At 37.8% G+C, this 27,883-nt stretch overlaps 1 protein-coding gene across 6 annotated transcripts in view; it reads right to left on the bottom strand.

The window, feature by feature from the left end:
• Nucleotides 1–27,883, bottom strand: part of CDK14 (cyclin dependent kinase 14) — a 344,941-nt gene that overhangs the window by 184,345 nt on the left and 132,713 nt on the right. For all 6 annotated transcript variants that reach the window (XM_054273458.1, XM_054273457.1, XM_054273460.1 and 3 more), the window contains 2 exons: nucleotides 14,250–14,312; nucleotides 1,694–1,817 (listed from right to left, as the gene is read on the bottom strand). In XM_054273458.1, the coding sequence (XP_054129433.1) occupies nucleotides 1,694–1,817; nucleotides 14,250–14,312 (187 nt within the window). The remainder of the gene's footprint in view (nucleotides 1–1,693; nucleotides 1,818–14,249; nucleotides 14,313–27,883) is intronic.

Below are 27,883 nucleotides of genomic sequence, written 5' to 3'. Positions count from 1 at the left end.
GATAATTACATTTCCTACTACAGCAAGGCATAAACCATCATCCCACCTTGTCCTCTGCACTCTGGCACCACCAGGCAACACAACCAGAGTCAACTCGAGTCTGAGTTGAACTTTTCATTAACTGGTTCACACCTCCAGCAATGCATTTGATAGTGCTGGTAAAGGGCAGGTTGTTTTCTTTTTTCTTAAAAACACACAAAAGAGTTTGCAGCCTCCCTCTCCCCAGCCACACAAGCCATAGAGCTTCAGCAATCCACCCCCACACTGTAGGAAACATTTTACATACAAAAGAATTTGTGAGATCTTTTATGGTTCCCAGCATCCACCAAAGCTAGAGAACCATTGTTACAATCTCCCGAAAAATTTATAGTATGGGGATACTTGGAAGTCAGATTAGTTCATAGGGCTCTCTGCATATAAATTATACAACAAAACTATTAAACAGCACAGCACCTTCAACAGAGGGTTAACTCATATTTCAGTGCAAGAACACTGAATGATGCACCTGTTTCATATCCTTAAGATATGAAACCTCACAATAAAATGCAACATGCAGGAATGGGGTTTTTATCCATTTATTTCAAAAAACAGCAAGTTTTGAAAAATGACAGCAAAGAATCATACGTAAACCAGGAGACAAGTGCTTCTAATTCTATTTCTATAATTGCCTTACAATTCAAAGGCCAACCAAGTCCTTGTGGACTGTGTCCACCTTAAGTCCTGTTCCCTTCTCCAGCATAGCAAATATACACTGAGCTGTTAATTGCAGTAACGCTAATTAAAAGACAAAACCTCACGACTACATTAGCAGTGAAATTGCCAATTAGCACACAAGGCTTCCTCATTACTGCTGCTGCATGAAATGTGAAGCATGATGTGGATAGCAGTCATAAAATAAAAGACATTTTTTAAAAGCCAATAGGTCACATTTTCAGCTTACTTCAAAAGTACTGCTGGAATCAGTAACTGAGAAGCTGACCTACAGGAAAGAAAGAAATTCCTACAACCTTTTGTGAAAACCACTAAAGAAAAATATTGCCATTTTCCACATCTGCATTCACAATGGTTTTCAGAGGAAAGAGTACTTGCCTTGGTGTAGCCACTAGAAACGGCTTAAAAATTTAAAAATAGGCCAAAGGCTGAGACTTCAGTGGATAATTTATCCTGACTTTATATTCCATGTAAGGCTTCCCCAGAAAGAACTAATGGATACTGAAAGCAATCCAGGTGATCCTAGTGTCCTTTATTCTACAGAGGGAACACTTGTGTCCTTCAGTCTCTTGCAATGACCATTTAATGAACGTTAATCCAGACCTCACAACTCTCAAGCTGCTTCCATAAAATGATTGTGCTTTTCATACAGTTTATATTAGCTCAGATCTCTCTCTACCTTTTTTTGTTTTAAGATTTTTAATTCTAATTCAGAGGTCTCATGGTAAATAAAATGGAAATACTTTCAGCATTATCTTCCTTGAGAGAACTGGAGTAGGTATTTGTTTTTCACTTGCTCCCTTTTAATCAAGCATTTTGTTGACCATAATCAATTTCTTCACTCAAGAGAAAAATGTGCAATTATCTACAATGAAGAAGGTGTGTCTAAGGAATAGGGTGGGGGGGGAAGAGAAATCAATGGAACCATCTGTCTGACATTCCTACAACATTATAAGATACTTGTAATTAACTGCTTGCCTACCAAAGTCTGCCAGCTTTAACTCCCCCGTGTCACTGATCAGAAGGTTCTGTGGTTTCAGGTCCCTGTGCAAAATGTAACGCTGGTGGATGTAAGACAGTCCTCGCAGCAACTGAAATAAAAATAACTGAAAAAGAGGGGGACAAAAAATGACCTCTGTTAATATTTTGCATATAACCACAGGTGATTTCTTCATGATATGCAGGGTGCTTGCACATTGCGGTAACATTGTGTCAGAATTCCTCCCAAACTGGCTAAATCCCACCCAAATTTAACACAACGAAATTTCCATCTGAAATATACTTACTTTGCAAGGACTAAACCCAGCCTCCAATGTCATAGATTCAATTTGACTGCTTTAAAAAGAATGAGAGCAATACAACCATGTGCAGAAGGCTTGGTTCTACCAAATTATAATTATATTCCATTTACCCATATGGCCTTAGAGATTAGGTGGTAGCCTGAAGACAGATGTGTATCTTCACTAATTATAGGCAACAACAGTACAGGGTGCATAGGGATGGGGAGATAAGGCTGGGGGATGGAACACTGAAGCTAAAACAAAGAAGAAATTAATAGTATAACAATAATGCCTGTGTACCCAAGGAAATCTGCAATAAAATAGATTTTATCCCTTGAAGTCTATTTAAATGGGAGTTTCTTATGTATTTTTCATTAGGAAATAACTCTCACTGAACCTAAAGATGACTTTTGAAACCTACTTGCAATAGTCTTTAAGGTAATTTTAGATAGAAACCCAGCTCACCATCTCCTGGTTTCTTAGAGTCCTTCCCCAGACTCTATAAATGCTTACTCCTAAAGCTAAGCATTATTATTGTGTATGCTGTAATTTACAATTATGAACAAAGAGCTGGAGGAAGAGGATCTTTTGTCCTCCCCTTTCCATCTCTCATATGCATCATTCTCCTGCATCATTTCAGACACTTGCTGGGAAGGGCTGTGTTACCCATCATGGGTTTTGTCAACACAAAGGGTGAATGAACTCCCAGGAGTTTTCTTTGCAGTTATGAAGAACCTGTCCCAATGCAGAGACCCTTCCTTTTCCCTGATATAGCTTAAGAAATACTTCAGTTTCTAGATGTGAACACAAAAATGCCCTTCAAAGCTAAACATGTAGGACTCAAGAGCAGGTATGGACTCTGTGCCTCTCAGCTCAGAGGACAGTGAAATGTGCTCTCTAGGAAGACTTGGTAAACCACACCAAAGATTGGGGAAAAGTCAACTCAGGCACACGAGAATTTCTAATTAACTTGCAACACAAGCATCCTATTCAGTGATTACTGAAGTGAAGAGACATTATAAAAAGGGTTACAAAATCTGATTATAGAAGAGAATAAAGGCTGACATGAAAGAAACAGAAATGTCATGTTACTGAAGGTGAAATGAATTTAATTGCATTTCATTTTTTCCCTGAGTGCAGACACAATGCACTCTATGTTTAACTATTTAGCCAGGGCACAAAGAGCCATATCAATCACCTTCTTGCCAGGGTAGGGCCTAACAATGCGCTGAGGAAACCTAAGAGAAAAATACAGGAACAAAGAATAGCAGGAAAGTCATAAGTAACATGCACATTCCTTTCTGAATTGTGGTTAAAGTGGAATTCATGGTACATAAAAACTATTTTAATAAGAGCAAGAAACAGAAATAGCTTTCATTACAGCCTGAAAATATCAATTTAATTCTATTAAATTACTTCAAAATAATACATTCTTTTAAAATAAAAAGATGGGCAAAATAACAAGTTTGCCAGGCTAAATCAATAGCATTTAACTTCAAACATTATTTTTAAATATGCAAAGAAATTTCAATTATCATGGTAGCTTACAGCCCTGTCATCTTTATAATAACTCAAAATATATTTATTAATGACTTTCATTTGGCTTTAGTGAAGAGAGTCAAATGATTTGACATAATGTGCTAAAAAAATGCCCAACAGCTTCACAGCTAAACAGAATAAACATCTGCTCTTGAGGACAGCTTTGGAATGTAGTTTTATTCCAAACTTGTGGACATGCTGTACTCATTAAGTACTTCCCCAAAAGTTAATTAATTCACTCACACCTTGGAGGTGGCGCATGGAAGAGAAGGGGGGAAAAAAATCTTCCTGAATTCATTACAGGGTAAACTCAAATATTGGTTTTTTTGCTTTCTCTTTTTCTCTTCCCCTATGTTTTTATTTGGTAATTTAAATGTGAAAAAGATTTTAAATTTGGTAATTTAAATGTGAACACAAGCCTAACATCTGGCAGCAAAGCATTCTGCAAACCACTGGCCCTTTGAGATTTCTTGGGATGAGAAAACACCAAGGGAGGCCTCTCCATTTCCAACGGTTTCTCAGTCCACAAAAAGAAAAGATTAATTGGAAAAAAATGTTTCTGGTTCCTCACAAAGCACTTCTGCCCTCTCACAGTCAAGTTCACACCCCTGATCTTGAGGAAAGCCTTCTCCAGGAAACTCATTTTTTTTCCGCATTGTCTGCATTAACTTCTCAAGAACAAAAATGAATCCTATATGAGGAACCATCAATCCTTACCCATATACCCAGTCTGAAATTGACATACCTCCTATCATGGTCATATGCTCATTTACTTGATCCTTCCACCACCTCACTCAATTCCAATCACCATGAAACCTCAGCCTGGGTTTGTTTCAGGGAGTTTTGTACAGGCAACGGAACTGCCATTTCCCAAGGCCCCAGGATGGCAGCTGCAGTCAATGGCAAATTCACCATGTATTTCAACAGGTTGGTTGTGATGGTAAAATCAAGACAGATTCACAACTCGTTAGCTTTTATGTTGGTAATTTTAATACCTGAATGGTCACACACAAGGCTGTATAGGTATTGAATAACCTGCAATAAATAAACTAAGACATCGTTTGTGTACAGTTTCTAGTTTATTAATAAGAACAAAGGTTTTGATAATGAAATTAAGCTCACAAAACACCCAAGGTCGCTGTGTTGAAAAAGACAGAAAACAGGACAGGGATTTATCTCTAGAAGTCAGGTTTTCAGCAAAGTTTAATATTAGGAAGCTCAACACTACATTCAGACAAAAAAAACTTAACACTTGTGGCTTCAAGTCTTGCTTATTTCTTTCAGCCATTAAAAAATACCTTTTTTCACTGACTGTTATGCAGCTCTCACTTTAATGAGCAACATATTTTAATAAAGACTTTTCATTGTCAGCAAGAAAAATGCATGCAGGTCAAAGCTAATTCAGGGTTTATGGACTGTGATATTAAAAGAACATTAGCAGTTCTTAAAACATACAAGAGAAAGCCCTCAAAGGGGTGAATTAGCACCTACACAGTCCTTCAAGTGTAATGCCTGGATAACCATTTGAGCTATATGCAACATTTGACCAAATGCCCACGGTAGTTTTAGAATATAACATTTTCTGAGAGACTTGTAGCTATGTGGATGAAGAGCCCAGCTTTCCTGGTGTTTGAACGAGTCTGGGTGAGTGCACAACCCAGAGCCTTACATGCAGGCATGCAGTGGCTGCCTGGTGGCCCACGAGCTGCAGAATGATTCACTGTCTGGTGGTCTCTGAAGGAGCTTGTGAGTTAGACACTGACACAGGCTGTGCAAAACACATCTAAAGGGTGGGACTGAGAGCAGCTGACACAGTCTGACTTAGGTTCAGAAAGCTCTTTCCACTCTAAGGATGAAGGAGAATACTTGTGTACAAGTATCGTGTGTAAAGCACTCAGATGACTCCACACAGTTGCCCTCCATTACCAGAGAGTAATGGAGTTACTGGCAAAGGATACTGGGGTAAGTGAGAAGCAGAAATCCACAATATGCCTAGGGAGAATCTCTGGAAAATGTACCATTTCCACACAGACTCTGCTGAGGCACTGAGGACCCCAATGACAGAGAGGACGCTTGCCAAAAGGACAGAATAATGATGCCTGTGGGGGCCTTTTTTAGGATTTTCCGTGATGGCAAAGAGGGATTTCTAAACTATTTTCTTAATTTGAGCTCCCTTAATTCATGTTGTATTTTGGGAATAGAGGACCTGGCCCTGGATACAGAAGTAGAAAGCTGCATAGAACTAGAAAGCTACAAAGAACTTTTTAGTTTACAGAGGATGCACGAAACTCTTGGTTCTGCTCTCTTGGCAGCAAAACTCTGCAAAAAGGCTGAGATAACCTGAAACAGGACTTAACATGATTTCAGAAAAAAACTGAAAGCAAACCTGAATTAATCTTTCCTTAGCAAACTCACACTCCTCTATTAGTATAGCTACTTTTGAAAAATACACGATACCACACAGGCTTTATTATCACCCAACACTGATTACACAAATGTTCCTGCTTGCCCTATGTATCAAAGTACACTGTCTGTGTATCACAGAGTCATCTGAATTCCCAAGTGTGTATTCAGCATCAATAAAATCATATTTAGTCCTATTAGGCCATCAAATCTAAAAATACCAGTAAAAGAAACCAAATTTGGGACATGCCATCTCATGCTTGCAATCAGTGAAGTTCTCCCTATCATCCAGAGGACTATGTACATTTTTGGCTATTTAAAATGGCAAAAGGAGGTAACAAATCACTACAGTGCCATCTCACAGCCTTGGAAATAAACAGAACCAAACACAGTTCCCATTTGGGCTCACTAAACTGTTCAGGAATCTTAGAACTACTTGTTTCAAAACATTATATTAGAAAAAACCTACCTGGTAATATGCACTATCACAGAAGCAATGAGAAATGTCCCTCTGTGACTTCTGCTGGGATGTCAAAACCTCATCAAGCACAATCTTTTTTATCACTCTTGGTTTGCTATTCATTTCCCTCTTCTAAACCAGGATAATAACCACAAGATAAAATCGAGCTTTTCACTTCTAATACCTGGGGAAATACTGCACTTTTTAGGTCAAAGTTTTGCAGACTCTGTTGCTTAAATTGTCAGAAGAAGTTCCAGGAACAAAGAACTGACTTGAGACAAATTTGTATCCGCATGAATAAGGAAAATAAGAATTAAAAATTATTAGGTATTTGAAACTGCAGGATTTTCAGGATTATAATAAGATTTATCTCACAAAAAGGTTCCTCATATCTGCCTTCCCTGGAATCAACTGAGTTCCCTCCAAAAGAATTTTAAAACAGTCCACTTCAATCCAGTGCTTTTATAAAGGCTTCTAACTTGCTCCTGCATTCCTTACACACAAGTCTAGAGTCCTACCAAGGCAACGTCACACAGAAATACATATGATACAGTCACTGGAAATATTTATTGCATCATCGCTTAAAAATTTATATATACAGATTTTTCCACTTATTTCCAGCAGAACTGCAAAGGAAAGAGATTGGAATGTATTAATTTGCTAACTTCTATTCTCTTTGATGCTGTTTTAATCATTTTTTGTCCCCTCTGGGTACTACTATAGTCATTTGCAATGAGGAAGGTGTGCTTAATTAACTGAGTGTAAAGACATTCCTTTATGATCAGCTGTAGTCATCTGCTAAGGTTCAGTAAGTGGAAGACTCAGGTTTTTACTTCTGAATAGCAAAAGTAAAAATAAATTCAATTCAATTGAATCTGCTTTGTTACCTTTGATCAGCACACTTCCATGCTGAAGTAGGTCAGAGTGATAATTGTTGCCTCACTGATTTAAAAAATCTTGACGTGTTCTCCCTACAATATACATGTGTTCTTGCCCTATGTGAATCATGAAGACCACAGAGACAATAAATTACAAGTGCACTTATGAAAGTGACATTCTTCTAGCATGATTTTAACATGCTAATGAAGTTCCTGCATTAACCGTTCACACTTGTGCATATTATCAAACCATTAAGTGACAAGACTGACATGAAGTAGAGTGAAATGCTGATGCTATATTTAATGCCTTATAACGAAAAAGTCTAATTTAAATAATCAATTTTCAATGCCATGTGTAAAAGACGACCTTAATTTGGCATAACATTACTCTGTCTGCTGCACACCTGCTTGTTCACTGAATGAGGAATGAAAAATAGCACCTTCTCAACCACATTAAACAGCATCACTTCTTACTTAACATATCTGCTGAAATACACTTTTAACTTCACATCAGCAGCATGGCCAATTTTAGTGAGTAGGAGAGAGATTTCAAAAGCATGCCATTAGTTTCGATTTGCTTCCAGTAACAATAGATAAATTTAAAAGGCCTACCACAGCAGGTTTTCACCTTAAAGTCAAAGACTGTTTTCTTCAAACCCCAGTGAGTCAGTGACATGAAAATTTATCACAGCTGGATCTACTACCACAGTTTCATTGTCTACTTCTTGTGCACCTTACTTCTATGGCACCCAACCTCCTGGTTGGACACCTCTCTCTAGTTACACCCAGGTGCTCACACACCACAGCTTCCCCTACACCATGTAACATGACTCTGCCACATGGGGATGCAGGACTGCCCCTGCAATCCAACAAATGCTTCCCCACAGAAAAGGGGAAGCACAAACCTCCTGCCCATGCCACAGATATTGATACAATCACCCAATGGAAAGAAAACAGAAACATGCTAGGGAAGCTTACATTAACATAACTGCAACCTAAAACCTACAGCATTGTTTTATCCTACTTTTCAGCTATTATGTTTTTCTAACAAGCACATGGGTTTGTATCTTACTATTAATAAATGTAGCTACTGCTTAGCAAGAGGCAGTGTGCAACACTCTGCTACTGCCAAAGCTCAGGCAGCTTCACTTTAGTGCAGTAAACCTCATATGGATACAACACAGGGGCTGCCCAATCCTTGCACGGTCTGAACGCCTCCCTACCCTTTGTGCTTCAGACCATCCTAAAGCTGAAATCAGTGCAGTGATAAATATTAATGCTTACAGAAGACATCAGATGACAACTACCCTATGGCTTCGACTCAGATTATTAATTTTCACATTAGTTATTAAATGCCAAAATTACTCATCTGACAAAAACAGATTCAACTTTAACAACTGCAACCATTAGTTAAGGACAATGCTCACAGTACTACAGTGCAGCAAGGAATACATGAATATCATAAATTACTAAGTTCCAGAGATTTCAGATAATATCATTTAACACCCAGTGTGTATTTCAACATTTTCAATCCAATGTTATGGAGACCACCATTAAATCCTTGATTTAACAAATCCAGTATTTTTATCATATCTGGGTTTTTTAGCTATATGGTTGCTACAAAAGTTGACTGATCTCTTCTTGAACATATAGCACAGAAAAGTGTTGCAGCATCCCTCTATGTGTCACTAATTACTATCTAATACATTCCTTTAAAAATATCTTTTTTAAGTTATTAGAAAAATTAATTATATTTTTTTGCTGAAACATAAGCATATTTTTACAGAGATTATTGGACTGCCCTAGGAAACTTAGTACCCAAATCCCTATCCACATTTTGCCACATACTGTGACTCAGTATTGGAGTGATAAAACATGTTTTAAAATATTCTGGTGGGGGTAGGGCTTAGTTAGTTAAGGTTTCGCTTCAAAAATATCCATCCATTATGCCCAGAAAACTGCTGTACCCTGCTTCCTAGGAGAAAGGAAGACTTAAAATTGAGATGGGTAAGAGCTGAAGTCTCGAAGGCTCCTGGGAAGAGGCTGAATATTCTTGTTGCCTGCATGCAAAGCTCAACAAGAGGGTCTGCCTATTTCTTCTTAACGCTTTTTGGCCCTAGGAAGAGAAAAGGTGCCCAGGGAAAAGAACAAATCAGTGCAGCAATATCAGATAGAATAAGAACAAATTGTGAGTTCCTTCCCCCTCTGGTCACAGCAGACTACAGGAGGCTTCCAAGTTGCCTGAAGTAAAAGATTTTGAGAGCAATTAAGAGACAGGAACAGTTTTTGTCTGGTTGACAATGTGTTGTCATTCAGACTGGTGTTCCTGGACTAAGGAACAGTGGGTCAGGTGCAAGTGTCTTATTATATTGCCAAAGATGAGGGTTTTTTTCTGTCAAATACTCATGCAAATCAATATTACCTCTAACACTGCAAGTAGAAGAAAAAAGGCAGAGAGAAAAAACTCAGGATGCTTTTCTCAAAAGACTTCTCAAGATAGCTTTCTCAAAAGCTATCTCAAGGCAGCATCACTAATTAAGAAGCAAATCAGCTTTCATTAATAGATTTATTTTTAAGGCAGGGATGCAAACAAGCAATGCAGGCATGACAGATGCAAGCCTTTGCTCTACTTATTCTACCAGTAATAGGAGTTACAGTAAACAAACTCAATTATAAAATAAATGCATCAAGCCATAAAGATGAATTTATGTGCATTATTGGGAATGTGGTAATATGGAGTAAAACACAAAGTTAAAATAAAGGTGATATTTCAAATATTATAAGAAGCTAAGAGTAGCTATATTTTCACAGGACATGCTGAATTGCACAAATAAAAAGACACCTAAATTATGAATTTACAAAACCAGAGTTGTCCATTTATGGACAACTGCAAACAAAAGCCCAGAAGAACCAAGAAGGTAAGAAAAAAGACTGGTGGAAATAGCCCTGTACCAGACAGAAAGGGACATAAATCAGAATGAAGATCATAACACAAAAAAATATCACTGGTAGGGTCAGCTAGTTGCTCTGACCCATTAGAATTCCTGCTGAAGGAAGCAATCCAGATGTTCCAATTGACCATGAACTATCTCTAAAGGCTGCAACATCTGTAGGACAGACAGCCAGGAGTACAGATTTCAGTAGTCTGTGCCAGGAGGAACAGCACAGGGAGAGTCAGGAGCAAATCTTGTACCTCAGTTTGCAATAGCACATTTTACAGCTTGGCAAGCACCACACAGTACACACATAAATCAATTCCTATTTCCAGTCATGGACAGGGCTGCAGCAGTAGCTTCCAGCAGAAACATAATTATATGTGGGGCCATGTATTTAAGATTTATTGCTTGCCTTCAATTGTGGAAAAACTGAGAAAGACATCTTTTAAACCAGACAGGAGAAGATGAGGCCATGTGTACTACATAGGGAAATATTAACTGGTTACCCTTTTCCTCAACATCTCTAAATACAACACCGTACATATTATATGAATACATAGTTATATATAAGTGCTAGACAGGCAAGTTTGTTAGCTGCCAAAGAGGTAAATAATTGTATATTTTGACCCAATGGAGTTTGCAGAATATATGGACTGAAACAACTGCTTTATGCCAATTTCCCTTCAAGCTGATGAAAATGTTTCAGGTACTTGACTGCAATTATGCCATCACTGGTTTAACATTACCAGGGACAGGCATTTTTAAAACAATATCTCAGCATCACACACAAATTCCTTGAAGGATTTAAAGCCTCACGTTATTTGTAAGACTTGCACCTCTACCCGCAAATTATAAAATCCTGGAATCATTATGTGTCAATACAGACATACCAATAAAAATGCTAAACCTAATACTTGTTTTATTTGCCTAAGCATATTGTCTCTGAACTTCTATAACTGTCAGCTGAGACATTCATCTTTATACTTACACATACTTATAATATCCTGCTCAGTCTTTATTTAAAATAGTTAAGTGACAGCAAATAGCCTATTTAAAACCACAAAGAAAGGCAATGTCAAGCACAGTACCTGAGGGGACAACAATATGTGTGTCCATCAAAGTAATTTAGATTTTTATTCTATTTGAGTCATCATTTAAAAGCAAGCCTGAGGGAACAAGCATTGTCTTTACATTGCAAATACAGAGAAAATCCAGAAATCTAATTAAGCTGAAGATATCCTATAGAAGGCAAGATGTAATTTGCATCTGCCTTCCTATAAAATACTGTTTAACAGGAACTACTGTACATATTTTTTGGGAAAAGAAAAACGTGTGCTTATGTGGGTTTGTATTCATAATAACCGGCAACAAGCCAGAAAGGAATATCCATCAATAGGCAATACTTCCCTCAAGAACAAAATTAAAAGGCAGGGGGTCTTTTGTCATGCTGGGAGAGCATCAATGGCTTAATCCCACAGGTTAGCCCCAGAGAGTCGAGACTAATTTATTGCTACTGGAATATAATTGCTCAACTGGAAGCTTTTAAAATGGATTTAGGGATCACATAACCACTGATTCTGAACAAACAGGGTCCAAAAATCTGACTAAAAGTGAAATTACTGAAGGACCTCTAGAAAGAAGGGGCTGGCAGGGAGAGAAGGCTAATTCATTTAGCTCAGCTTAACCCTTGAAAATCAGCTGTGGACCCAAACAGACAACTTTGCCCAGAAGCTAAAACCAAAACAAGGTGGCAAAGTCTCAGATCCCCAACTGCATGAGTCAACAAAATGAGTACAGCACAACAAAGCATCAAAATGAAATGGTTGTGAAATAACCATCTTACTTGCTCTGAAACATAAGAGCAGAGCACTTCTAGTTTGGCATGCTGGCAAAGGTCTGGGAGTTTTTAGCATATCTGACTGGGTTTCTGTCCTCCCAGCCAAAGAAATCACTCTTGGGCTATTTTTAATTCAGCCTTGAGAGCAGGTATTGCACTGAAATTCCCAAGCAGCCTGATTCATTCATTAAAATGGTAGCACCTCAAATCATCATGCCTGATTTTAGTAATTACTGCATGATTAGGACTAGCCTTTGTTGCTGGCCTGGCAAGAGAGACTTTTAAATATATATAACTGATTTTAATCGGTATCATTTAAGAGAAAAAAAAAGTTCATTGTTCAATGGGATTGCTCATGTTTCATCTGCTGATTGAAGTTGCATCTGCTCCAACTTCCAAAGTTTTTTTCTTTTCTGCCCCCTGCCACCCCCCACTTTTATTAATAATCCACTGGGAATTTTAAAAAACTTAAACCAGCAGTACATCAGGAGGAAAATCTACACTTAGGTACTCAAATAAATATTTCTAGTGTGTCTATAAGTTTCAAAGGTATTTCTGAGCACTGACAGATATATGTAAATGGTACAGATAGTCACAGAAATACATGCAGCAAAATCTGAAAGGCAAATGCTGCTGCTGCAGTTCCCTCTGAGGTTCTCGTTTTAAAAGACAGGTAAATCAGGATTCAGAGGAGTGACAAACTAACAAGCCAAATGATCCATTTATATCCATCCTCCTCAAAGACAAGCTCACTGGGCCTGATGTGATTAAATACAAGTACAATTATTTGAATTACTATGTCTTTTTTAGCAGGGCTACAACAACTACTGCGGTACCTTGAGGTACACAGCACTGCAGCCTTGGAGCAAGACTTACAAATCTGAAGCAGCACAAAGAATCTTAATAGCAGTCTTCATTTATCCCAAAACTCAGAGAAATGAAGTTGTAAGTATCCACATGGGGAAATGAAACACAACCCCCCTGGTTTAACAAGCACATTTAACACCTGAAACTCTGCTTAGGAAAATGAGAAGAGAAGAAAGCTCAGAAGTTTCAGGGGTTGAAAAGCAGGTCCTACCTCACCCCCTTTAGTGCCACACTCATGGTCTGTGAGTATATTGGTTTATTTTGGGGTTCTTTTCTCCCAAATATATCCAGGAGGAATTTTCCTTATTTTTTTTAGATAGCAATAATTCTTATTGAAATTCATATGTTGTAGATGCCCCTTTTCATTCAAAGAACACAGAAAATTAATGAAGCTACATGATGTGCAACAATGATCAGCTAGTGCAGAAGAAAAAATACTTTCTCTTTTTAATTTTTTTTTTTTTAACCAAACAGGCTTCCTGGCTTTTCCAGAAAAGAGAGAGTTTCATGAACTTCTACCTTTCAGTAAGTTACATCCTGGAATAACGTTCCCAGTATGACAAGCGAAGACTTAAACACTTCCAAAGTAGAACAACAATGGGACTGATGTCCAAGTGCAAGACAGATCATCTGAGTGATCTACACACACACAACACATTCTGCATGTCTGGTTGGCTTCCATTTCATGCTAAAATCATTTGGCTGACTTCCCAAAGAGAAACTGGATCAAGTCTCTACTCATCTAACTTTCCATTAAATCCTGCTAATAAACTCTCTCTTTCCTGTGTGATGATTCTCAGTATCTACCTTACAAGGAAAAAAAATACAAAGTGAGATCAGCTATGAAAATGCTGATCTCATCCAAGAAAGTGTGCAAAAAGATTAAGGAAGATTTTATATGTTCATATAAAAAGCAGCACATTCAGCTAATAGAATTAATTACAGTTCCCTCAAACCTGATGAACCCACACTAACTTACCTGAGTATCTATTACTGACAGTCTAAAGCATGTTTACCCTGGGGTTTTAGGGCAGTATTGTCTTAAGAGCAAATGTTTCAATGGAGGGGAGGGATTACCAGCACTGCTAACAGCATTGACATCATTCAAATATTTTGGCTCTGAGTCAATTTTACAAACCTCAAATTCTGTTGCAGGAATGCTCAAATACTTGAATTTGTAATTATTTTCAAAGAAAATAAATATTTAAAAATACAGTTATTATGCCAGGCATTTTCCCTTTAGCTAGCAATCAGTTTCTATGAAGCAACTGACATGACATTTTTTCAAAGTTACTGCTACTGCATTTGCCTTGGATGTGTGCTCTTTTTGACTCTTACCTTCACATTCTCTGGATGAAGCCCTCCAGGGTGTTTGTCCATGTACTGACATAAATCAGTGTGCTAAAAGAAAGTCAGATGGAGAAAACTATATTAATATCCATATGACTGCAGTAATAAATACCCCTCTACTTAGGAGCGGACATAACAAATGGAAAATAAGATTTTTTTTTTCAGCCACACATGTGCAAACACACATTTGTACCTTTACACTCATTTCATTTAACAGCCTTGATAACTGATATGAATATTCAACAAATGTAAATGAATATTTTTTTCTAACACCCTGCATTTGTTAAATTAATCACCTGAATTTTAATACCATTCTAAAACTTGTGAGGACAGTATCACCATCAACACCACAAAGATAATATCTAGAGGATGAACCTAAAGGGAGAATCTCACATTCAACTTCCCTTGTTCACATTATAGCATTGCCCTTTAAATATAATTTTACAGTGATCCTAGATTAAGATGGGTTAAAGGTTTAGAAAATAAAGCTGAAAGGAATTGCTTATCAGCGTACTGAATGGTATTTTCCACCTCAAAAAGAAGCACATATGGACATGTACAGCCATTAAGTACAGATACCTTAGAAACGAACATAATGGAAAATTCAAACCTAAGTTTTCATTTCATAGTTACATATATTTCCTGCAAACATAAAACCCCATGAAACCACTTAAAAAAAAAAAGAAAAAGAAAGAAGGTTTGCAATGCATAGATTCTTGTTATTTTTAACGAATAAATATTTATAGTTTTTACTATGGAAACACTTTTCTCTGAATTCTTCTCTTACATTTCTACACTTGAGCAGCAGAGTTTCAGACAAATGGCATGTTGTTTCTCTAATATGCTTTCAGAACGCAGCTTCTGGAATTATGTTCAGAATAAAAAAAAGCAAAAATATGTACTTGATTAACCAGAAAATACTCAGAGACAGACTCTGCCTTCCGCATCTGGTTTCTGAACACATCTGGTAAAAATCATCCAACATTCCTTGAAAAGCTACTTGGCAATACCTGCCTCACATACACAAGAGCCCATATAAATACAGGCAGTTTTCAAAGTGAGAGCTTTGGACAAAAGTTGCCTTCCACACAGCAGAATGGTGTCTCTGTACAACATTTGCCAAACCAGGAGGCATTCTTTAGCTTTCTTTTGCAGAGTTATGCAGATACATAGCAGAGTTCACACCCAAGACACAAAATTTGTTTTTTGCCACAACTATCATATGTAATTGCTTCTGAAATTACCAACTACAAAAACACATTGTGCATGTGGAATTAAAATTACAAAGACATGAAGATGCACAGGATGATTAGTCTCTGCACTAGCACAATCTTCACAAATTCTTACATGACTTCAAGGGAGCAAGAGCCCTGACTACAGGAAACTGCTGGAATCCCAAAATGAACAGCTTGTGTATCACAAGGGCAGAGGGCATGCTTAAACAGGCAAACCACACTACATACTACATTATTTCAAAATGCAGGATTTCAGACAGCAATTATACAATTTAGAGTTTACAAATTAGTGAATGCATTTACAAAGAAAATTTTCAGATTAATTAAAAATATTCTACCCATGAATTGCTAGTGTCAAAGAAGTGCATTTTCCATAAAGATTCTTAAGTTTAGAGACTTATTCCTCATTTCTGTGAAATTTTCAGCCTTAAGGTACAAATTCCTCTTCCATTCTCTACTTCATTCATCGTATTTGGCACTATTTTGTCTACTGTGTTTTGACTGACTATGGTGGTAATGAACCTTTCTGGGACTGCAACAATAAACCATGGACCAGCCACCCTTCAGTGCACATCTCCACATTACACATTTTTGGTTTTTTACTCTATGAACACCAAGAAAACAAACAAAGTCATCAGCTTACCTTGTCATTTGTTTTAATAAACTAACAGGTTCTGAATACTAATCCCAGCAAAGAATCTGCCTTAATATCAGCTGAAACATTACTACAGGTGATGACTGGTGTCAAATAAAAAATTTATGGGAATCCACTCATTTTAATGGTTGTCTGTTATTCATGAGATATGCCAGTCTTTGAATAGTACTAGCACCTGCAGTGTTCAATAGATGTTTAAAGAAAAGCCTGAAATATTATTTTAGAAAGCCCATTAGGGTGGCCGGCACTGTCCCATCCTCACAGCCATCGTGGTCCCTGAGCACAGCACGCTCCTGCACACGGGCTGACTCAAGGAATTATCATTTGCTCCCAGTTCAATCTTTCAGCCTTTGTGAACAACAGATAACCTGGTAGGTGGAGGTTTATTGCCTCCTCCGCCTTCTGCTGATTTATAGGATTTGCAACCAGTCAGCTGACAGAAACCAGAGCAGAGGAAGACAAACCCAATGTCCTACTCCTGAAGCCCCACCACTCCAGCCACACTAACTGCACATTTTTATTCACAAAAGCTTTTCATCTTATTCAGAGCCACAACTAAAGGAATAGCAATAAGTCATATTTTTTATTTCCAATATATTTGTAAAAAATAGTGAGGATAACCTCATTTTCTTATGCTGATATTTCAGTTACTATGTGGATGCATTTTCTCCACACAGAAACATCAATGATCATCATGTTTGTTATCCATCATGAGCTTATTCTTCCTATCCCAAGGATGAAGACAACTGGAAGCCTGATATAACCTTCTGCCACCAGTTTAACCACCAAAACCTACAAAAACTGATTGAACATGTCTACCTGAAAGTCTGTAAGCAGCAATTTCCTCAGAACCCTGGAAACCTTACAGAGTCAATTGTGCTGCAGTCTTTTGGCATTTATTTTTTTCCCTACGCACACACTACAGGAATCTGTAGCAAACCTTCATTCAGATGGGGAAGAGAAATTGAATGTATTTTCTGTTAAAATCTTTCTACAATTTGCTTTCATAAAACTACGAGTCTTTCTCATACATGTAACAAAACATTATGGGAAGAACTGTGGAAGCAGCTTATAATGTTGGAGTACATTGCTCCCTACTTTAAAAAAAAGAAGGTGGCAGCAAAGCAAATGCAGCCTCAGCTGCTCCTCTTTCCCAAGGTAGGGACTGAATGCACATTGAATTAAACATTAGTACAGCCAGGAAAACTGACAGTGCTGCAGAGACAGCTCTTTCTAAACCTGTTTTCCATTTTGGCAGCCAAAGTGTCTGCTCCAGTGCTCGTGTGCACAACTGACATTGAAGACAACACTAATACAAGTTTGAGGAAAACATTAGAAAAGAAAACGAGAGCAAGCTGGATGAAAGCACTTTTTTAATGTATTCCATGAAATTTGTACTAAATAGATGGAGTCTTTTTCTTCATGCCATATTTGAAGGTGGAAAACAACGTGCTTTCCCAAGTGGAAGAGTGGCTGCCAATACAGCCTGCCATACTCTGGGGTCTTTGCTGCAGTCACCACCCTGATGTAATAAAATAGATACCCTAAAGGAAAATTCAAGATACAATTACATATTGGTAATAACACAAAACTATACTGAAACAAAGAGAAGAAACAAACCAACCAATACACCTTTCACAGTCCATTCTGCACTGTCTCAGAGGGTAAGGCCACCTCACAGGGCAGCAGCATAATGGGAATGGAGTAACAGAGAGTTCCAAGTAATTGAACACTTTCTGATCCCAAGTGGACCTGGCTAGACCAATTCTGCTCCAAGCTAGTTTTTCACAGCTCTATCAGCCATACTGTCAACCCCCAATACACACAAATCACCAAAGTAATACCATGCTGACAGAACATTTGATGTTTTAGTTTAAGTTCAAAATCCCATTAGTTCCTAGTCTTTACACTCCACCAGCTTACCCCCACCTATATGTACAATATATTGAATAATATTCAGTTAGCACTCCTCTGCTCAAAGCAGCTACACAAAAAACAATAAGCATAGATAAATCAAGTTTCTATAGAAAAGAACTCAAAAGCTAGGAAAGTCCAGAATTATTTGGGTTATCCTACCTTTTGTTTATCCATTAAATGTATATTATGATAACTCCTAAAAGGTCATGCTTTTTTCTCTTCCCAGGATTATACATACTCACTGAACAGAATAGGAGACACCTGATTGAAAAATAGCTGTGCTGTTTTAAAGTTAGGGGGTTTTTCTTCTATTCTCAAACAGCTTGCAGAGTCTGGCTTTTTTTACTACTTTGAAGACAGAAATAATCTCACAGATTTTCCTACCCTGCTTATAGCTATGCTACTGACATGCTTTACAAACATAGAATAATTTCATAGCAATGCAGGAGACATAAGGCATTACTTCCTTTTATCAGATAGGGACTTCAAGCAAAGACAAAAAAAATGCTAAGAATCACTGATCTGGGCAATTCTGTCCGAAGAGCTTTGGTTTTGACTTTTCAGAGTATTTGGCACTATTTTGTTCTGACTAACTGTGGTGGTAATGAAAGGTATTCTGGTCTTCAGGTGCATCCTTCACTCCCCCACACACCCCCTTACTTTTTGGTGTCTCTGATTGGCAATGAGGTTTGTCCTAAGCTAAGAACACCTGGTGGACATTGCAGAGGGAACTGTCTGGATGCTCTCATTTCAGAGATGGGGAAGCTGACATGTTGCTATTGACTTTGAAAAAGAATATAAAATGCATTGGTAATATTTAAATACATATTAACAATAAATCTAAGCATAATCATCCACCTAATCATTGTGTCCTTCTCATGCCTGGCTGAGAGCCTCATCTCAAATATTCTGCAACACTGGCTTCAGTCACAGCTGTAAATGTGTAATGCTTTTAGCAAAGGAGACTGAGAATCTCACACTGAATAGGAGAAATCTGTAATGACAGCAATTTCAGCTGGTGGTGACAATTCCCAATACAGCAGAGGTGGAACCCAGTTCTCTACAGCAGTATTACCTAACTTGTCTTGAAATGATACCTTGAATGAGCAGGAACCTCAGAAGACATCCTGGTTCCCACATTCACAAAAAATGAGAGAAATTCGACAACAACCACATCCCTTCACCTGTAATCCTTTGCAGAGCTGCACAACAGGCACTTCCACAAGGCTGAAAAAAAGGAGATTGCCCAGGCCATCTTTATCTTGGTGTCCTCCAATTATAAGAGTTTCACTTTCCCACTTGGCTAACAAAACAATGTCTTCTGCAGAGCCTCTTATGCTTTAAGTGAACAACTCAATCTCTCCTCCCACTACCGGCTGCCCCAGAAACAATTTCACTTCATCAGAAATTAATTGGTCTACAATATTTGAAGTGAGAGACTAAAGTATTTGAGAAGAGAGGAAGAATCTTTAAAGACATAGCTCTTAAGTACAGTTTATGATTTTTCTAAAGCTTATCACTTGACCAAATTTGGGGCAATTTTCAAAATAATAGTCCAATGTTACCCATAGCACAAAGGCTACCCATCCCATAAATTCCAAATCCATACTGTTCAGCTTGAATATTTAAAATGAAAGTCCTCCAGATAGAGGCAAGATATCTTGGCCATTTTTGCTGAAAGTATAAAGTAAACATAGGTAACCTGAGACAGGCTTTGGCATTTTTGCCTTCAAATAATTGTATTTCACTAGTGTGTGCCAGAAGATCATTGCTCCAGGGCTGCACCATGACTGGCACACACAGCTACACCTCCTTGAGAAGGCCCTGTCTAGCCTTTTTGCTACCTTCTCTCAGCACATTAAAGCACAAACCCTTTCCCCAGTGCACATCTCCAGTAACAAGGCCTCCATTAAGAGGCCCATGACCTTTCCTGGGGTGGATGGAACAATTTCTAGATAGAGCAGAGACTGCACAGTGCTTCCTAGGATAAGGGATAGAAAACCCATGCTCAGCAATGCTGGTTCACCTCGTCTTGTTTCCAAACTAAATATAGAGGCGCATCAGCCAGAGCTCATTTTTGACCCAAACTTAAATTAATTGCAAATATTTTCCTCCCTGTGATAGAAGTATCACAACTCCTATAGGTACCTGAACATGACAGAGAGATTAAGTTACTTTTCCAACATACCTGCTCATAGTCTAAACAAAAATCAACAAAGTTGTACAAGAATTAAAAAAAAGAAAAAAAGAAAATGCACACTTGCTCAGACACTCTCTGTAATATTTTCCACTCATTTTCTCCCCATACCATCAACTACCCTGACCACTCCACAAAAAGTATGATTTATTTATGGAATATTGTCTTCCAGACTCACATGAAGAAATTAATTGGAGTTTTGATTTAGACTTGGGGCAGTGTATAATTGTATGAAGGTCATTTTTATTCAGCAAGACTCTGGTTTATAAGCAGACACATGGGTTTATGTTTGTGAGCATACTGGGTATAAGCATGTACTGAAGGGAAAAGAATTCTGGCTGATGTTTATACAGCTGAAGCAAGGTTTATATACATTGCATCCTAGGTCTGGAAAAGAGAGAGTATGCAAAAAAAAGACAAATGTTGAGAGAGAGTATGCAAAAAAAAGACAAATGTTGATGATTCTTCCCTTCTCCTCTTGAAGGAATTCTAATTATGAATAGATGAGGAAACCACAAACTAGAAAAGTCCTCAGATATGCTCTGTGCTTCACTTTGACATCAACTGTTTTGCTCAGCTATTCCTGCTCAGAAATCAGACTCTGCTACCAAGCACAAACGTGTTCAGACAAAGGCTGGGACGTTTCCTTTCAAGGCATGGCTTGTGACATAAAATGATCTCTACTTTGCCCACCCTTCCCCATAATAATAACCTGACTGTCACTCTCTTCTAATTAAATTAGTCGCTTCTACTTCCCATGCTATACATTCTCTTTCCCTCTTCTTCCTCAGTCATGATAAATCTCCATGTGACTTAGGCATCCCATAATTCTGCCTAATTGGTTTCAGCTGTCATTTTTGAAGCTGAACTGCACGGAGAGCCCGGGGCTTGTGAATGGAACAGGAAGCACTTCCAACCTCATTCCCATCATGTAGAACCAGCAATGTGTAAGAGCCCTCCCATTAAAACAAAACCGGGAGGATTTGGCTGCCGGCGATGCCGTCGTGCAGCAGACAGATTGTGCTGCTCCACTGAGGCAGCCAGGCTCTTGTGAGCCATTCCTCTCTGCTCAAAGGACAGCACACATTATTTATGCCCTAGCAGCTTTCCCGACTAAAATACTTCCCCTTTTGTCACCAACAAATTCCTAAACCGATAATATAATTTACCAATAAAAGGATGGGCACCAGGAATATTTAAAGTGACAGGACAACAAAAAAAGCTAATTCCTTTTAAATGGCGTGTGTCCTCCAACCTAAGCACTCTGCAGATTACTGTGCCACAGTTTAAACTTATTTCATGTCACTGACATCTTCAAAAATGTCATAGACTTTTATTTTCATGTATTTCTGTGGCTTTCTATAATTCAATCTTTTCACTCTATGAGACGACACAGTGTTAGCCATGCTAACAAAAAATACCCTACAAGGTATCTCTGGGTGATACCTAAGCAACTTCCAGCAAAACAGCAGCAGGCAGCAGCACCAGCTGGGCTGAGCAGCAGGGGAAAGATCTATATTAGGGAATCAAGGAAGAAAAAACTGCCCCACAAGACACTCATAAAGAAAACAGTTCTGCTAACAGATGTTTTGAGTGTCTTGGATTTCTCTCACACTGTCAAGAAAGATAAGCATACTTCAAAATCTGAAAATCCAAGAGAAAAAGGATACACAGTTGTCTGATTTTTGGCTGTTGTTAGAAAAGATAAATTTATTTATGGATACAAAGCCTCTGTTCATTCCACAGAGAATAATCTGGTTCCTTACAGACAAGTGAAATACAGACCACTAAGGAGAGAATTGCTGAACTAAAAGCTCTTCAACAAAATACAGTTTTCTAAAGATGCCAGTTTATCCTCCTCCTTACTGTCTGTCCACCTTAATAATTCTATCAGCTTTGTGTTCTTAGTAAACCAGGTTAAGGAGACAAAACCAACTTAATTTAGTGAGATTATCTGAATAAAACAATGACATTGCAAAAATAAGTAGGAATTCCTGTTTAGTGCGATCAAAACCTAGCACCAAATCATCAGCTTGTGCAAACTGTGATGGACTTGGAGACCTCAAAATGAACAGAGTTGGGACAATTTTTGCAAGCTGTAACACATGTGCCCACAAGGATGGGCATGTGCAATTTTTCTCTAATTTGTTATGTCAATGAGCTTCCACAACACTGACCACAATATGCACATATAACAAACAAGCAATCAAAAATAAATATAATAAAAATTTGAAGATAAAAGAAAGTTTCTTGTTAGAGCATGGAAGATGCCCATAAGCTCCTGGCAAGAGTGCTTGCTTCAGGACCATGTAAGCAGAACTCATATATGGGAGGGAGGCTGAAAATCACATATAGCCATACTAGTCGAGTATCCACATTAATATTGGCATGGCACTGACCATGGATAATTCAATTGTAGCCACACAAGCTCAGCTGGCACAAGAGCCCTTCTCTGGTGGTGTGTGCTGGGCAACAAAACAAATGCCATCCTCAGGGCAGCAAAGGACCAGTGCAAAGCCTTCCTTTAGGAACTTCCACATCCTGCATAGACCTCTCTTCACACTGGCTGCGTGATTTTTTTCCTGTCATGTATCCTAATCCTAACTGTTCATGCATGATTGTAAGATTAATAAAAATTTTATAGGGAAAAGCTCAGTTCAGACTGCAAGGCACACAAAAGAAAAGTGGTGCTTCCATGGGTTAGATCCTCCTTATTCAAAGTAGTAAAACAGAAACAATTAATAGGATCTTTTGAGGTTCAAGAGCTGGCTCTGTTTATTACTCAAGCTTGGTTCTTGGTTCCTCCTATTTGCTATTTCTTAATTATCTTTTACATCAAAAAACTATAAACATAAAAAATATCTGCAATTATTGATTTATTCATTCTGACTTTAGGATTTTTACTACTGTTATTTTGCCTGAACTGCTCACCCAAGTTTCTGTTTTTAAAGATTGCATAGATGTATTTTTTTCAATATGACTAAATTACTACAAAGCTACATACTTCATTCAGGAAGGAAAAAATCTATTTTTAGGATTCAGAATTGGTAATCATCACTCTCCAAGCAGTAAGTTCTGGACTGGTGGTTTGTTTGTTTTTTCACTCCGCACTAAATCAGAGCTTCACATTTTAAGAGGAATTAGGAGTTACAACCTATATTATTAAAGAGGGGCTGAGGAAAAAAAGTTTAGTTAGACTGGACAGTCTCTAGTGCAAGTTGAGATATTGTCAGGTGTCACCTCAGAGGGAACTAGGGAATGCCAGTTCATGACAGAAATAAAAAGATAAGGAATATGTGTAACAAACAAAAAGCACGTAACTAGAAGTATTTATTTTTTAAAACTTTAAAGTATTAAAATAAACTGATATATTTTTTCTTTGGTTCCTGACACAGGAAAGCAACAGCATATTAACTTCATTGAAAGACTAAAGGTATTGTTATTTTGCTGATGAAAGTTATGATGCAGAAAGATAAATATAGAAAGGACTTAAAAAAAAATCTTACCTCTATCTATTATCAATGACAGAATTCTGTTGATTATTTGCCTGAATTGTTCTTTAAAAACTGACCGTATTAGAAAAACCTTCACCCCACAGTAGCTTCTGAAGTGCTTTATTATTGTTAGCATGAAAGGGGCATTCCTTGAGTTTAATCTTTTTCTTCCTTACTGTAATTTCAGATTTTCTTTTTCATCCTCTTAACCATTCACATAGAAATAGGTCACTGACTTTCTCCATGGTATATTTAAAGGTTGTAAATGTCTCATCCTTTTTTTATCCCCAACTCTTAAGAGCCCGACTTACTGTGACTTTTCCTTAGAAGGCTTTATTCTCGATGTTTACTCATGCTTGTCTTTTTCCCCCTCAGGTCTGCAGCTGATTCATGTCTTTCTTGTGTTTACAAATTTACCCTTTAGGATGGTGGCCTTACCTGGATCAAGTAGAGTTTTATCACTGGCATGTCTCCTATGCACATGTATCTCACTACATGTGTGTGTTTTTGAGGGACTGCAATGACACTTGAACTTTTATCTGTAATTTAGGAAAAAACTAATTGGGATCAGTCAGAAAGCAGAATATCTCATGGGATTTCCAGTATTTCGTCTGTCAGCTAACCTCTTGATGTTTCTTATGCTCTGATTTTGTTGTGTGTATTATTTTGGGGGTTATTTTAATACTTACATTGAATGCAAGTGTTAATACTTAATAAAAAGAACAATAATAATAGATGCTAATTATTAAATGATGCACAGCACATCACAAATCTAACCAATATTTACCAACTGTTAATAAATTGCACAAAAATTGATTATTCAGATACATACAGCCTTCCAGCCTGTTGGATTGTAAATCTTGATTAATTTTATTAATACATCTATTCATCAGCATGTGCCCTCCATATGAAGTGTACACAACACGTTGAAATCCAGGAAAGACGGGATCACAGAATCACAGAACAGGCTGAGTTGGAAGACATCCTCAAGGACCATCAAGTCCAACTCCTGGCCCTGCACAGCACCATCCACAAGAGTTACGCCATGTGCTCAAGAATATTGCACGAGTAACATCTGCCCCTGCTAGACATTTGCAAACTTCTTAGCCTAGTAGGAGTATTTTTATTTAAATTTAAATAAATTTTTCATTCCTTCTTTCCTACCAATTCCCATGTCTGGCAAAACCTTAACCTCTCAGCAAAGCACTAAACACTTTCCTTATGAAATCCCACCTCAATCCCTCCCTCCTGAAGCCTATTTTGTTTGCGTTTCCAGCCTATATTTGGACATCAGCAGCACCTGTCTCTGATCTGCTCATTAAAACTTGAAAAACAAAGCTTTTCCCAAGAGCACTATTCCCTTACTGCCTCTTCTCTGTAGCACAGTATTTCCTTTCTCTCTGTTTACCCTCAGCCTTGATCTGTCATCTTTTTTACTGCAATTTAAGCAATGCAACCTATGGCAGGCCTGGGGCACGAGTCAGGGTTAAACTACAGGGGAGCAGCTCCTTCTCTGGTCAAGGTAAACGGAAAATCCTAAATTCAGCTGCTGCCATGGTGGAGCCCTGGGTGGCTGCTCCTTGCCAGGGAGGACAAGCAAGTTCACAGCAATCAAGGGTGACTGCAGGCACCTGGCTTTGTGCAGAGCTTCCCCAGCTTTCAGGTCTTGCTGACCATAGCTGCACAGGCACCTTGATTTCAAATGGGAACAAAATCACCCATCATTTCACTTTCACACCAAAATAACGTAATTCGGGCTCCAAATAAGATTCACTTGAAGTCAATGATTAGGAGACTCCTTCCTTCTTTCTTGTGCCCGGTTTCTCCCTAGGTATTACACATCACTGAAGGATCCTTGTGAGAACAGCTCAAAAGCAGCTCTGGGATACTACTGATTTTCCCTGCTCTCTCACCCACTAAAAAAAAAAAAGTGGCTTTTTGGGTTTGCTTTCACAAACAATCAATGCCATCATACCTTTGGTTTCAACACTTGCTCCCTAATAAAATAAATAAAAAGGGAAAAACAATAGTAGTCTTCAATCCAAATTATCAAAAGTTAGAAGAAATTGAAATTTTTCAACGGAAAAATTTTTGATCCTTGCAGATGCTTAATTTTGCCCATTTTCTTACATTATATTTTCTAAGTATTATGTAAGACAAATTTGTCCCGAGACAAATTCAAAATCTCAGCTGTGTAATTCTTAATTCTGATAAAGGCAACTTCCAATAAGCTTTAAAATTAGAAACTCACACCTATTTTTTTGTTACAGGAGATGGGAGGGAAATGTAACTAATTAACTTTATTAAGTAAATTCATTGTATAACAACCTATTGTAGCTGCTGTAATGAAGCAATGAAAATTAAATGTTCTTCTTTAATGGAAAGGAATTTTTAGAAGCAAAAACATACACAAATATTAAAATAGGCAAGGCAATTGAAAATGCTTGGGTTTAAATTACATTATTAGATTACTCTGGAGCTTTTTCATCGTTGAGGCAGACATAATATTGCTCATTACTCATCCTTCCAATTATAAGTATCTGTTCTTGTTGCAAACCTAGTTCATAAATATTGAAAGCATGATGCAAAGTATTGCTATACAAGCTCACTTTTACATGCTAGGAATAGGACGAGCTGCTGGTTCATTTATTGATAATAATATACTTACATAATTACACATAATACTAAAAACCTCATTATCATTCTACCAAGCCTGTAGCAAATATGTTTTGCTTAGGATTGCCTTTCAGCAATTATAGGTTTCTAAATTCAGTCATCTTCCTTCTAAATAAACAAGTGAAGCAGCAAACGGCAGCAGCTAATGATCATTTTAGAGCAAACAGATGTGAAGCCATCTTCAGAGATCTCACCTATTCAATCCACCACCTCCTTGGGCAAAGCTGGCCACACCAGTGACACTGGCACTAAAGCCACCATCCCCGTAAGATCACCTAAACTAACACCCAACCAGAGCCTGGTGAGGAAGGCAACAAAACCTTTGTGAGCAGTTCTATGCCTCCACTGAACTGACCTTTTACTTTGGGGAGTCCCTTCCGTCTCAGACACCAGACGCAAAGCGTCAAAATCTCCTTTTCAGGTCTTGCTTAGCACATCCCAGTTAACTATACAGAAATAATTTTCTTTACCGTTTATACGTGAAAGACTATCACCCATTCAGGTTTTGTAGAGGAAATTTATTCTGGTGGTTGGAAAGCAGTTTATTCTCAAAACTCCCCATTTAATAATGTCTCTCAGGCATCCAGTGATAAAACTGAGCTCTAAGCATGCTTTGCAATATGCTGATGTAAGAGTTAACATATGCCTTAGTACAAAATAGAATACAGTACCTTGTTACTAAGTTCTTTCTTTGAAAAAGAGTAAGCTCCCTTTCTCCCACATAAATGTACAGCTCCACATTCAGCACCAAAATGTTGGTATGGAGAATAAATTTCTCCCAATCTTCAACTATCAGACAGAATTTTTAAAGATTGACTTTTCTTGGCTTTGCAGACCACCAAGGTTAAAGGTAAAAAACTCTGTCGTGTCTTCACATGACACACATACATATTTAAAAGAAAACTTATTTCAGGGACTCAGAGATTTTTAATTACTGCCATGTTCCCTTTCAGAGGCTATTCTGCTTTCAGCATTTAACTTACTACCATAATGCATTTTGGAATTTAAGGTGCTGCTACATGAAATTAAATTTCATTCTACTCTTTCAGGGTCAATGCTGAAACCAAACACCTCAGTTAACCTCAGACATTTCACCAGTATTATTTTCCCCAAGGAATCATCTCCAACCTAGTAACCCAAAGTTTCCATTTTCTGAGAACTCTCTGATCACTAACTGTTCATTCCTAAATTAGTCAAGATAACTCACTCAAATGTCTTTTATTATGTTTGAAAAGGTCAGTAGTAATCAATGGCAATAGTGTATCAGTTCCATGATATCCCTTTATGAAATAAATCAAATTCAATCCCTTTTAGGTTAGGACTCAGTCATTCAAAAACATACATCACCATGTAATTTTAATCACATGAATATTTTGGCTTCTTTCAGTGCAAGTTACTCATATGATTGAGCTAGACCGCAGAGAGGTGTTAAAATAACAACAAACCAG

Source organism: Melozone crissalis, unplaced genomic scaffold, assembly GCF_028551555.1.
Source record: "Melozone crissalis strain CALT ecotype California unplaced genomic scaffold, PUWL_Pcris_2 ptg000016l_1, whole genome shotgun sequence".
In the NCBI taxonomy this organism is placed as follows: Eukaryota; Metazoa; Chordata; class Aves; order Passeriformes; family Passerellidae; genus Melozone; species Melozone crissalis.
Note: the sequence above shows the minus strand (reverse complement) of the source record. Positions and strands in the feature narration are given on the sequence as shown.